Raw genomic sequence first — 13,810 nt, 5'->3', positions numbered from 1 at the left:
AATCCTTGGTGCCTTCTATAATATCTCAGTTATTAGCATTATTTTCTGATTCAGTCTGCTTATAACAAAGCATAAAAAGGGTCTATGATTTTTTCGGGCGGGGGGGGGGGGATTGGGATATGGCTCAACTCACTATAGTTCTACATACAGAGCTACTATGCTGAGCTATACAATTTTGGTGTCTGAATGTGTTAAAATGTGCTAACATTTGTTTATAAATACAGAACTGCATTGCACAGCCTGATTTTTATTCTCAAGCTTAAAACTATGACTAATTACGCAAAGCTACACAATTGAGCTTCCACTTCTTCTGTAACTGGCGTGCCTGTTAAAATTAATTCAAGATGAAAGACCTCTACATTTTTTTTGTTTATATTTGATTCTTTTCGCAAGTCAGACAGACAGACTCACATAACTCCTGACACACAAATTCAAAAGCAGACTGGTTTGCTAATGTGTGGAAGCATACATGCTTCAAGTATTTCTTGGTGATCTTTCATAGTATCCACCATTCTGATAACCATGATAAAGTTATAGCATACTCTTCATCTAATATACTTTCAACCAGCAATTATCAAGTTTAAAAATCCCCAAAGAGTAAAGATTACTTTGAAACTTGACATTACTTCATGATATGTAATGAAAAATATTACATTTTTCTTCCTTTTGGGAGAAAGTGAGATTTTCTGACTTAAAATGGCAAACTGCATGTTTGCCTCCTCCTTGGAAGTAGGCTATTATCATGTAAATACTTCAACTACATGATTTTTAAGGGCAGTATCCAAAGTGATTAGAATCTTAAAAACAGATTATTTATCAAGCAAAATTTGAGAGGTTTTTAAGAGGTTAGGGGAAATGTTACCTGAAAACTCAGCATATGCTGGAGTCTCTCTTTCATATGCTGACACCTCTGGCTTACTAGTGTCTCCAGCAATATTAGTCTTCTCAGTAAACAATCCAATGTGTCTTCTATAACATCTTTGTTATCAGCGTTCTCAGGAAACATATGGGAAAACAAATTCTTGTTCTTATCCATTTTTTCTGTCATCTCTTTAATATCTTTAACGAGAGCCTATATAAGGAAACAAAACCAAAACATATTCTTAAAAATAGTTACACCCAAACATGAAAGATGACAAATTCTGTATCTAACACAATCCCTGAAATTATTTTCAAGAATGCTTAACATTATGTGATGAATTGCCCTTGGCTAGTATATTCACATTTTCTAAATGCCTGAATTAAGATCATACTAAAAATGTCTTTGTGTATATGTCTTGATTCAAAACACATTCACTAAATGTATTGCTGAAGGCTTTCATGGCCAGAATCACTGGGTTGTTGTGAGTTTTCTGGACTGAATGGCCATATTCCAGAAGCATTCTCTCCTGACCTTTTGCCTACATCTATAGCAGGCATCTTCAGAGGTTGTGAGGTTTGAACAAACCTCACAACCTCTGAGGATGCCTGCCATAGATGCAGGTGAAATGACAGGAGAGAATGCTTCTTGAACATGGCCATTCAGCCCAGAACATTCACAATACCCATTCACTAAATGGTTCAGACCCTATGCATAAATGTCTTGGCTAACATCGTACATAATGTAAACATGACAGAATGTGCTTAAAATATTTTTTAATTGTCAAATGCCTTGCAATCACCCTATGTATACAGGCAGTCCCTGGGTTACAGGCAAGATAGGTTCTATAGGTTTGTTCTTAAGTTGAATATGTGAAGAATAATTCATCTAAATACTTGGGAATGTGTTGATATAGGGCAAATCCTTTACTAAGATATTAATTTGTTCCTACAATGTGGGAAAAACCATGGAAATTATTCATCCTTGCACATGAGGCTGTAATACGGGAAGATTTAAATCCTTATTTATTAAGTCATTCCAGCCAAAGTCCAACATGGTAAACTCTACACTGCCCTTTACCAAGTAATTATTATTATCAGCAGACTATAATAATTGACACCCATGCTTTAGACACTGCATTACAAGTTTTGGCACTTTTGTGATGCAGACATTATTTTTTTAGCTGGTGAACAAAGATGCAAATGGAATTTCCTTCTCCATTATATAGCACATAAATCCACACTAATCTGTATTGCTTTATATTTCATTAAACGTATAGTTCAAGGGCACACTCACTTCTTGATTATAAAGGCAAGTTTCTGTTACTTCAGGTAACAGAGCCGTGGCAACAAACAAGCGGTCTTCAACACCATCTAGCCAGGATGAGGTAGCTGAAACACCACTGTACAATTTTTGCTCTAAGAATAGGTTCCCCTTTTCTGTACCTCCAGGCTGAACAAAAAAAACCAAAAGGAGAGAGATACAATCTATTAGTACAGTATTATATTTGGAACTTAGGAAAAGAGAGGGAAATGTTTCTTTGTTTTTTTAAATAATTAGAACTGTTGTTGAGAGGCCCCTTAGATTTTATTAAGTGGTGCCTCTCAACAACAGAATTATTGTCCTTCAACATCTGAAATGACACAAATTTCCCACCTTCAATTTTTGTTATTAACATCAAGTAAACATGAGCTTGGCACATTATTTCAAAATCAAAACCCATGTTGTTGTTGTTGTTGTTTTAAAAATAATGCTATAAAATATTCTACCTGTGAAGAAACATCTTCAAAAGCCTCATCCAGACCAACCAACAGAGAGGTAGCTGATGTTTTATCTTGAGCTTGTCCCTCTTGTTTATACAATGGCGCAGGAGACATAAGTCTGTTTGGTCTACTATACAGCTGTCAAGGGGGAAAAGCAGTGATTAGAATATTTACTTATCTGGCATGTCTAAATGAGATAAATAGAGGGCTCTTATATTCTTTTTACAAAGTTCTGGACAAGACCAGTTTTTCCAAATAGCATTCTGAAGAAAAGACATTACTAAACATATTAATTCAAAATTTCCCTTACTGTATATAGCCCATCAAATATTTTTTGAAAGGGTGCTTACTGGCTGCTCCTCTTCTTGTTCCAGTGCATTTTGCAGAAGTTTGTGCTTAATGGTAAATTCCTGATGAAGGCTTTCCCATTTCAATTTCATTTGATTTTCAATGGATGCCTTCTCTCCTTCTAAGCCTAGCTCCTGTGTTAATACATCTGGCTTTTTACTGTGAAGGAAAAAAACAACAACAACAAATAGCAATACCGGAGATGCAATTATTTAGGTTCTGCTGTTCACAATGATGGCTAATACCATATTAGCTGTCATAAGAAAGTGTAAGTTACACATACATATATATGTACTTCCTAGGCACTAGGCATGGTGGCTGGAGGAATTCAGCGCCCAAATCTGTAACAATTTGCTATCTGAACCATCAACCTGTCCTCAGACTAGGATGTCTTCCCTAATGTCTATTCAGTAGTAAGGAAAGACATGAAGGAAGTGGGAGCTGCTTCAGAAAGGAAATAACCTTCTCAAGTATCTCTAGAGTAAGAGAGAATGTTGTCTTCTTTCTGGTATTGGGTGCAAAAATGAAGCCAGTTGCTGCTGGCAACCTTGGTCACTGAATGACTGTGGGAAGGAGTGCCTAGCCAAAGGACAGGAAGATTGAGCATACTGAAGTTATACTTAACTATGTCTGAATTTTGGTCATTGTTACCATATGATAAGAAGGGAAATCTTCAGACATCCAGTGTTTTTGTTGTGTTCCTTCAAGTCATATCCAATTTATGGGGGCTAAAGCAAAACTATTATGGGGTGGGTTTTTTAGGAAGCTTTGTTCAGGGGGAATTTCCCTTTGCCTTCCCTCAAAGACTTCCCCAAGGTCATCAAGTGAGTTTACGTGGCTGAACAGGGATTCAAATTCATTAGCCACTGAGATTATGCAAATCTGCATAGATTACAGGTGGACAAGAATTTTGATTCAGTTCAGTTTTATCCCAATCTGCAAATCCCTTCATATCTGGAATGGGAAGAGCTTGAGATCAAATAAATTCAAATACAGGAAAAATGTATTTGTTACCTTCAGGACCAGGGTTTTATGTGCTTAGTTTCTAAAAGTCTGTGTTTGATTCCCTGTGTACTTGCCAATTTAGCAATGGATTGGGTAAAGTACTCCCACCCCTGAAGATACTTCTCAACTTTAGCTCTTATATGTCTGGCAGGCAGAACACAGTCCTCTTCTTACTAGCAAACAGATGAATATAATGAACTTGGGGAGGGCACATGTAGCAGAATTTTGTTTCCATTTTTTATTCTCAGTCTGCACAATTGGGATGAAAGAAGTTAAAGTTTAAAATATCAAAATGCACGAGAAAGAGAAATTAATAGATTTTCCCTTTCTTTTTGCTTGATGATGTTTTCTCATATGACAGTGCTTCTCTCTGGCTGTTATGGTAGCTGATAGTAAGCTTAGTAGCAACCACATATTCTTCTCTGTATTTTGAAACACTTATAAAAATTAGGAAAACTCCGCACAAATACAAATAATGACAACATTTTACACTGATAGATCTGATGCATACCTTACATCACATAATACTTAAATTTTACTTGCATCCAACCTTGTAAAAATTATGTATGCTTTTATTTTCAATGTATTATGTTCATCACAAGCTCTGCTTAAAAAAACTAAATAGGAATCCTTAGGACAAACTACTGATCTAGCTCAAACCCCCTGCCCTGAGTTAAACTAAGACAGGGGAAAGCACAAATCCTGATTTAGGGTTTGGTCTTTCACCTGACTTTAGAGCTCTCAAGACAGTTAGGTGAGTTTGTAAATGGAACTGGCTGCAGTTTTCTTGATTACCATCCTAAATTCCCCAGATTCAGGTAGTCAAGGGACAAGAGGACACCAGTCCCCTGTCATCCTCCCCTCCTGTGCCACTTCTTCCACCTTGTTCCTCAGTGCTTTGGCTGACTTCAGATACTGACATGGAGGTGGGTAGCCCCCCCCCCCCCAAGCCCCCTTAGCAGCGCTCTAGCTGATGTGAGCCAGAGCACACAGGAACAAGTAGGCATGGATATTGTGGCTGGGGACAGATATTATACAGGAGGTGGGGGGCAGGCTAGGGGGGCTACCTAATAGCACTGAACCATGTTTGGCATAGCTATGAAGTCGGGATTCCCTCCTACTGTTGAGGCAGTTGCAGGAGCCCCTATCTGGCTGTCATGCAGGCCTGTTTTGGTGTGTAGGGTACCAAATTGGGCCCACATTAGCAGTCAGTGTAGAAGGGCCAAGAGTTTGAAAAAAAAAACATGTAAGCAAATCATTAAAAAAAACAAGGCTTCATTTAACCTTCCATGTGTCATTCTACTTGAATCTTGTTTAAGAAAGATGATAGAAGTGCTAACACAACTTCCAGAGGATGAAACCTGAAAGTATATTCTAAGACTCTTATTATAAATGTAAATGCTTAGGTTTTCTTCACAATAAACCATACAGAACTGAATAAAGTGAGAGAATACACAAGTAGGATAAAAAGGCAAAGCTACTGAACAATCTTGAAACTCCACCTTGGAGCAAGGTTATCGGGAGCAGTGTGTTGAGTCAGAATTTCTTCTCCACGACTTGCTACTGAGCGAAGTAGATCCTTTTGCTCTGCTAGCTCTTTTTCTAGTTCCTAAAAATAATAAAAGAGAGATGATTTTTTTTTGTATTTAGAAGTACTATATGTTAGGATACATTTTAGGAAGACTGGAAAATGAAAGCTTCTGGGTTTTCTTTCCAGAATACTGGAAGAACTTATAAAACACCAGAACTAATATGAATCAGGCCATTCAAATTTAGAAAATAAACAGCATTTTTTATTAAGTGGATAAATAGGTTCATTACAGTAACAAAGTCTCTTTGATTCCTTATCTCTCATCAATGGCTGAGAAAACACCTAGATTTAAATTGAGTTTTATCATAGCATACTTACTTTTCAAATCATAGTGAGCAGCGTCTGAATGCCTGGCAAGCATTTGTACCCCATCCAACCTAATAGTCACTCTTGTGTAGTGTAAGTGCATAGGCATAAGGAAGCATGAACATCATTTTAGACACATATAGATGTCAGCAATCAAAAGTTGTGTAGTTAGTAGCAGGAATACAAGGCCTGTATTTAAGTACAGCACACTCACTTTCTGTCTCTGTAGACTGTTCTGCTGTTGTTGTGAACGAGTTGTCCGAGCCTGTGCCAGCCATTCTTGGACACTAGGACTCTGAGAGCTGACCAGATCCAATTCACACTCCTCTTTTTCCTGTAGAACTCCCTGCTTTTAACAGAAAGAAAAGAGAGGATGAATAAACATGAAATGTGAACTTAGAAAGATTATCATTTGAAGATTGAAAGCCATCTATCTCTTAAAATGGATTTGCAATCCATACTATGACCTATCTAAATGTAATTCTGGGCTTGCAAAGTAACTTTATAAGGCATTATACATGTGCACCCCCATACTTAAGCTCTCAACTGCTACGCATAGAGTTTTAGCACAACTATAAGACAGGCAAAGAATGTATAAGATAGGCAACTTGATCTGGTTAAAAAATACATCTGAAAGATATGAAATAGGCTTTGGGATTGTGTAGGGATGTGTCTGTGAAATGAACTACATGGATTCTAGTCCAAATATGTATTACTACACAGGCTCTCAGTGCAACAAAAGCTCAGAGCCACTTTTGCCTTCTATCTATCTATCTATCTATCTATCTATCTATCTATCTATTCAGTAGCCTTAGACACACAGTATTTCATCTAGACCAAAGGTGCCAAACTTGGGCCTCCTACTCCCAGAAAAAGCTATTTTAACAACTGAGGTAAAATATATGTCTTTTTAAAAAACTATGCTAAGTCATGAAAAGCATTCCTGACATATTTGGAGGAATGCTTTAAAGCAAAGAAGGTACTGTTTCATTATCCCAGTAGAGGCTACTAGGGGACGCTAAAGAAAGAAGGATAGTGCATTTTATGGGGGTGGAGGGGAGTTGAAGGAGGAAAACCATTGCCCCTTTTTTCGCTGGGTATTTCCCCTCCCCACTTCCCATGCCATAAATGAGGGTTGTTTCCACAACAGCAAAATGTGTGTGGGGAATAACAGGAAAAGAGGGGGAAATTGTTTTTCTCCTTCAACCTACCCTCCACCCTCATAAAATCCTTCCCTGTCTAGAGCCCCCTAGTGGCCTCTGCCTGGATAATGGAACAGTACCGCAAAGATAATTTCTCAATACGTTTTTAAAAATAGAAAATATAACAAGTGTTACTATAATAATAAATAAACAATATATATACTGATGCAAACATAAATAAAAAGATTTTTGGTATATAATAATGCCTTTACTTGAGAATGTTGAGAATGTTGCTTCAGAACTTTCCTTGCACAAGACACATTTTTCCTAATCTGACTATATTGATGCTACAATGCCCACGAGGTCAGTTAATAGAAGTTATCCTGCTTGGCCCCATGTAAGCCACTCCGAGTCCCCATTGGGGAGATGGTGGCGAGGTATAAAGTTTATTATTATTTATTATTTATTCATATTCAAATATAATTTTAGAAATATTTTTTCAGTTGTACAAATCTTTCAAGCTAAAAACTCCAGAAGATTTCAAATGGGAGAACAGAATATTTTTAAATGCTGCCTGCTTCTGCACAGTAAAACAAAGTTTTGATACAAAAATTATTTGACTTCATAATTAGTAGTCACAAGACTTATATAGCAGGAAAAAACTGAATGAAAACAGTGATGCAGCATGAACTTCATTGTGCTTCTGAATTTTTACAAGTTCATATATCAATTTAAAATAATGTTGTCTATAATATTCAAAACTTAGCACAAACATAGCACAATGATGGAAAATACATCATTCTCAAGGCTTTCCATAGCTTATCTCACCACATGAAATGAAGCTTTGTTACTGTCTTCTAATACTGTATGAAATACATGGATCCTTACTATCTTATCCAATTTAAAATGGATTCTATGAAGCAGTTAAAACACCTATTCTGCTCTGTCTAGTAGATAATGAAATAACTAACTATAAAGTTATAAATAGCAGTATATCACACTTGTTTAAAATGGTACTAAACCACCCCCCAAGACCCACCATATTTAAAAATCTGTGTGGAGTACAAATAAACCAAGCTCTAATTTACCCAATCCCCTATTTGATGATGGAAAAGATTACAAGAAGTGAGAATGCGTGAATGAATTCAGGTTCATCCATATACCTTATTGAGATAAAATATTAAGGCAAAATAAGGTAAGTAAATTATAACTTGGAAGAGCAGTTCTGATTGACTATTTCTTGCAGATAGATATATAGCAATGGCAACCTTTCTCTCCAATACAAGTTTTCCCCAAACCCCTTATTAGAGAAGAAATGGGAAAATGCAAAGCAAATCTCTCCCCTGAAAGCCAATTAGGAAGAGCTACTTACTTGAATGTTGATCTGCTTGTCATGGAGGACTCTCTGCAGCTCCAAAAGGCTTCCCTTGAGTGTCCTTAGCTTTACTGCCAGCTGCTCAGCCTCATCCTTGGTGTGAGCTTTTCCTTCCATTAGGAGGTTTTCATTGTGTACTGACAGCTCAGACAATGCTACCACCTTCTGCTCAATTTCCACCAGCATGTTCTGAAGCAGCAAAAACAAGGAGGCAAATTCATACATCTTGAAGTATCCTCCAAGGCACTACCTCGTCCTCTTCCAAGTTAAGAACAAACCAGATCCTCATTATTGCCCTCTCTGGAGTATTCTCAGAAATATGCTTCTATTTTGCATTTCCCAAACTTCTAACATTTATTTTTTATTAAAGAAAAAAACTTCACTAAGAAACAGCTTTGTTGGAAAACAAAATAAATTTAGTAAGACAGACATTTTGTTTGCATTTCAGTGATGTTCAGTTGCTTAAATGCTGTGCCATCTCTTTAGTGCAGCTAGCTATAAGCATTTGTGATACTCCCCAAGTTATGGAAGAAAACAAATCACACTCAATTATAGCTGCTCTTTTTGTCTTCTTTTCCCATGTCTGCTATATGTATTCAGGGGAGGTGCCTTTCCCTGCCCTTCTCTTCCTTCCCTCTTGTCATTGCTCTGGTTCTATTGATAAGCTTCTCTTCTCACTGTGGATCTTTCTGATTGGTGCACGAACAGGCCTAAGATCCTCCACATAATCTTCTTTCGTCTAGAGAGCGACTTAAAGTGCAAATCTCTGACATGTTTATTTTGAAATACAGCTAAGTATTTACAAATGACAAAAATGTAGGCAATATTTCAACACTGGCAATTTTAAAGGCTGTATTTTCCCTGATCATACATAAATAAGGAAAAGGGAACTCATTTGTGTTTTCAAATCACAAATAAGTGTCTTATAAGGTTGTTACTTAAAATCATTTTTGCTATAATGCAACAGATTTGAGGTATGTATATACACAATTGAATAGAATGTAAGCTAATTCATAGTATGAAGTAAGAACAGAGGTTAGACTATGTGCTAAGCACTGCATTTTATGTTAATACAACTTCATCGAACTCACAACACATGCCTTTCAGGGTCAAACCTGACCTTAGAGGAACTGTATATCCCTTGTGATTAGCATGCCTTTTCACATTATATTCACATTAATCTTCCAATGCCTAGTCACAAAAAAGGCACCAATCTTTAAACAACCCAGAAGAGACACCATTCACCACTGTGGGACCAGTGCATGTATCAGTGGTCCCAACTTTTGGGTGTTTTAGACTTCAGCTCCGACAAATTCCTAACAGCTGGTAAGATGGTTGGCATTTCTGGGAGTTGAAGTCAAAACACTTGGAGGCTCAAAGGTTGGGAACAACTTTTAGGTTAAGTAATGTGTATAGTTTGATTCTCATTTGTTTGTGTAAATCAGATCACATTGAATACTTCAGTAATTCATTTCAAACATAACTTTAACCTACACTTTGTATATAGGTGTGTGCATGTGCCTTCAGGTCACTTTTTGACTATGGCAACCCCATTGAAATATTTTGATTATGTTTAATTTCCATGTATCAATATTAAGTAATGGCTGGTTCAGACAGTCTACATGTAGACTGTCGAAAATGTTTAAGAGATATATGAGTAGAGATAGGTAGATGTAACTTGCTTTGTTTGCATATATAAAACTATTGATGTAAGCACTGTAAGCCCCATAAAATATCCATAGGAAAGAATAAGGCCTTCATTAGGTTTAACTTAATAATGAGACATTTTTGAAAGTGCAAAAGGAGTACTGTTTAAATGAAGTTAATTTCACCTGACAGTCAACCAGCTGGGAATCCATATCCATAGGTTCTTCAGTAAGAACTGATGTGGCATCTACTGTGGCTTTTGTATTCAGGAGCCAATGATCAAGTTCATCAGCTTCAGAGCAATATCTTTGCAGAGCTTGTTCTTGCCGCTGTTCTTCTAATTGCTCATTAAGTTTCTCCTGTTAATTAGATCCGGCCATTATTTGCAATTCATTTGATTGGGAGCACACAAAAATCTATGTCTGATCACAGGTAACAATTATTGGTTAAGTGGGTGGTGTAAAAAAGAAGTGTATTATAATGTAGCATTAAGCAACATCTTAACATTAGCTATGGTTATGATGCTGGGAAGAATGTGAACATGGTCCAAGCATACTGACAAAAAGTACGCAATACAGGTTGAGTACCTTTATTCAAAGTGCTTGGAATCAGAATTTTTATGCATTTTGGATTTGTCTGAATTTTTGTTTGCATATGTATGTGTGTGTGCATGTAGATAGACATTTTGGAGATGATTTCCAGGTGTAAACATGAAATTCACTGTTGTTTCATATACACCTTACACACCCAGTCTGGGGATAATTTTATACACAAAATGTGGGTACACTGAAGCATCGGAAAGCAAGGGTATCACTATCTTAGTTGCCCATTCAGACAACATTCAATTTTGGAATATTTTGGATTTTGTAGTTCTGGACAAGAGATGCTCAACTGGTAATTAAATGAGTATTTGGGGAAGTGATAGTAGAACATAATGTCATGGATAGCAGCAATAGAGAATATAATAATTAAATAAATGCAAAATTGCAACCACAGAACTTCGGAGCAGTGAAAAATAAAAAGAAAATGGTCATAACGCGCACACGTAACATATATAATATGGACTGATTTACAATGCTCATTAAAACACCTTGTTCAGCAAGAACTAATTTATTGAAAAGCATTGAAGGGAAGCATCACACATATTTGATCTTGCCTTGCATTTCATCTAGTAATGAAATGATCGTGATGTCTTTTACTGTGACAACAGGAAAATGAACCATAAAAATAGCTCACAATCTTAGAAAAAACTTAAAGTGACTCCTTAATTGAAAAACCACTCCAGATTTACACTTTCTTCCATCACCCTTATTATACCTCTAGCAGCTGTCGTTTTCCTGAAGCCTTCATCTTAATGGTGGCCATCCTTTCTGCCAACACAGTGAGGGTGGATTGTAAAGCCAGCTGATCAGCTGTATCTGTATCCAGTGATTCAGACACTAGCTCTTCTGCTAGTGATGTTTGTAACTCACTGATTTCATCCTGAAGCATCAGAATTTCATCCATCAAAGCCTAGCAAAGACAGACATTGAGTGAGGAAAACTGATTGAAAACCATATATGGTATTTAAAGGGATATTTTATTAAACTCAATCATATTTTATCACAAGTAGGATTTGGAAAATTTATCTGTTATTTAATTGTACTGATATTATAGCTTTTTAAACCTGGGAATATTTAACAGTGAGATTTATTGGTAGTTCCAATTAAAGTAAACCCACTGAAAAAAACTATTAAATATTGAGCCAATTTTTTCTATATCTTACTGGAATTATTTAACACTGAGGCCTCAGATTTACAGTTCCCAACAAATGCATGCTTGTGATACTTTTGTATTTGATATACAGGATTTTTTTTCATGTGACATCATTATCAGAAATATCTCTCTAGAATTTCAATAAGATAAAATGTTATGGCAATAGTGTGATAGCTGGGACCCTATGCTAGTTGTGCAACGCAGGTCAGAATTAATGAAGGGAACACGTGTATGAGACAGCGGAGCGAGTGAGTGACGCAGCTGCGACAGGATAGCAGTGAAGTAATTTAACTCAGGAGGGATAGGATAAGGGTGAGGTAATGTAACAGTATTCCCCCCCTCCTTTTTATCCTTCCTTCCATTGCAACAATTCCACCACAGCTGCGTCTCTCACTTGGCATGCTCACTCGTGCATGTGTTCCCCTAATTCAGACCTGCGTTATGCAAGCAGCGTAGCGTAGGGTCCCAGCTATCATACTATTGCCAATGTTGCTTACATCTTACTGCCCTGTTCTCATTATCATGGTCAGAAAAAGATAACAGACTGGAAAAGGAAATGCTCAGCAACGTCTTAAAATACGATATCTAGTTATGCCTCTGTATCAAAAAGAACACCCAGCATCACCACCATGATTTTCCCATTTTTATGCAAGAAGGGAGCAGGAAATACTTTAAAGCAGCTGGAACACATTTCTTTTGAGTTGTTTCCAGGACATAATTTTGTCAGGGATTTAGATTTAAAGAATGAAAGCCTGCAACTGGATAAGTGTCAAACAATTGCTATGGTTTTCTATTTACTATTACCTGATGTTCAGCCATCTGGCTCTCTGGACTTTTGTCAGCTCCAAGAGTTTCATTTAATTTCACTTCAATGGCTTCCATTTTAGTGGATATTGACTGGAGAGAATCTTGGTACTTCTGCTGACGTTCAAGAGCTTCATAGAGTGTGCGCTGCTTTTCACTAATCTAAATGAAAAATAATGACTGAGCATAGATAACCTAATATTAAACAAGTACATTTAATTGAGATACTATGCCATGACAATATGCAAAATGTGGATGGCATACATTGAAAAAAATGAAAAGGATGCCTTCATTTAAATATATTATATATTCTCCAGCATCACTTCATTTTCCATTTTACAATTGAGCCTGGAGGTTTGTGGAAAGGGAGGAAAGATCCTAACATGGCCAGAGTTTGTTCAAATATTATTCTATGCATACTTATATTGCCAACAATTTGGAAATTGTCTAATATCACATATGTAATTGGATTTTTATACTGTTCCAATGACAATACATTTTGGCTGAGATTTTATCATCACTAAGTACTAGGGCTGGGCGGTTTCGTTCGTTAATTTCGTAATTCGTTATTAATTCGTATTTAAATTAGCTTACGATCCGATATTGAGCCATGTAGGAGTAATTAAAAATCGAAACAATTTTTTCAATTTATTTCGTAATTATTTCGATATTGCTTTGAAATTGTTTCGAAATTGTTTCGAAATTATTTCTGTATGTCTGGTGCAAGTTTTATAGTTGTTGTTTGTTTTATCAGTGATAAAAAATAAATTATCACACCAACAGTCAACAACAGAGGGAGAGGGAAGCTTCAGAAGTTTCCCCTATCCCATTTGGAGGTTTTTTTTTTTTAGCATATTGCGCAATTGCGTCCGCCATTAACGAATCGATTCGAAATTAACAAAATTTCGTAAATAACGAAATTTTGAAATCTCAAAATTTCGGAAGTATTTAGAATTTGGAAACGCTAGCGCCCCCTGGAAACGAATCAAGTTTAGAAACAAATTTTTCCATGGTTACCCAGCCCTACTAAGTACCAGAGAGCATGACATTTTTCGCATGTGCAGTTAGAAATTTCGAATTTAGGGCTTAGTGCTGGGTTTCATCCATGGACTGCACAAGTCTTTGTGTCACCAAGTTTCCAGTCTTCAATGGGTAGCTAGTCTAGAGGCAGGGCCAAGCTCAGGGATTTCTTTCCCCAAATTCCTATGCATGTTT

At 36.7% G+C, this 13,810-nt stretch overlaps 1 protein-coding gene across 2 annotated transcripts in view; it reads right to left on the bottom strand.

Moving 5' to 3' along the window:
- The window catches only part of SYNE1 (spectrin repeat containing nuclear envelope protein 1), a 354,454-nt gene that overhangs the window by 100,842 nt on the left and 239,802 nt on the right, over positions 1-13,810 (bottom strand). Inside the window, exons 95-104 of one of the 2 annotated variants that reach the window (XM_067465989.1) lie at positions 12,596-12,757; positions 11,354-11,548; positions 10,222-10,395; positions 8,387-8,578; positions 6,087-6,218; positions 5,478-5,584; positions 2,973-3,129; positions 2,629-2,760; positions 2,156-2,311; positions 863-1,072 (exon numbers count right to left, since the gene is read on the bottom strand). In XM_067465989.1, the coding sequence (XP_067322090.1) occupies positions 863-1,072; positions 2,156-2,311; positions 2,629-2,760; positions 2,973-3,129; positions 5,478-5,584; positions 6,087-6,218; positions 8,387-8,578; positions 10,222-10,395; positions 11,354-11,548; positions 12,596-12,757 (1,617 nt within the window). Of the gene's footprint in view, positions 1-862; positions 1,073-2,155; positions 2,312-2,628; positions 2,761-2,972; positions 3,130-5,477; positions 5,585-6,086; positions 6,222-8,386; positions 8,579-10,221; positions 10,396-11,353; positions 11,549-12,595; positions 12,758-13,810 lie in introns of both variants that reach the window. The other variant, XM_067465987.1, reaches the window with a different exon arrangement.

Source organism: Anolis sagrei, chromosome 1 (genome assembly GCF_037176765.1).
Source record: "Anolis sagrei isolate rAnoSag1 chromosome 1, rAnoSag1.mat, whole genome shotgun sequence".
In the NCBI taxonomy this organism is placed as follows: Eukaryota; Metazoa; Chordata; class Lepidosauria; order Squamata; family Dactyloidae; genus Anolis; species Anolis sagrei.
The sequence above is the reverse complement of the archived record's forward strand: the minus strand, read 5'-3'. Positions and strand labels throughout refer to the sequence as shown.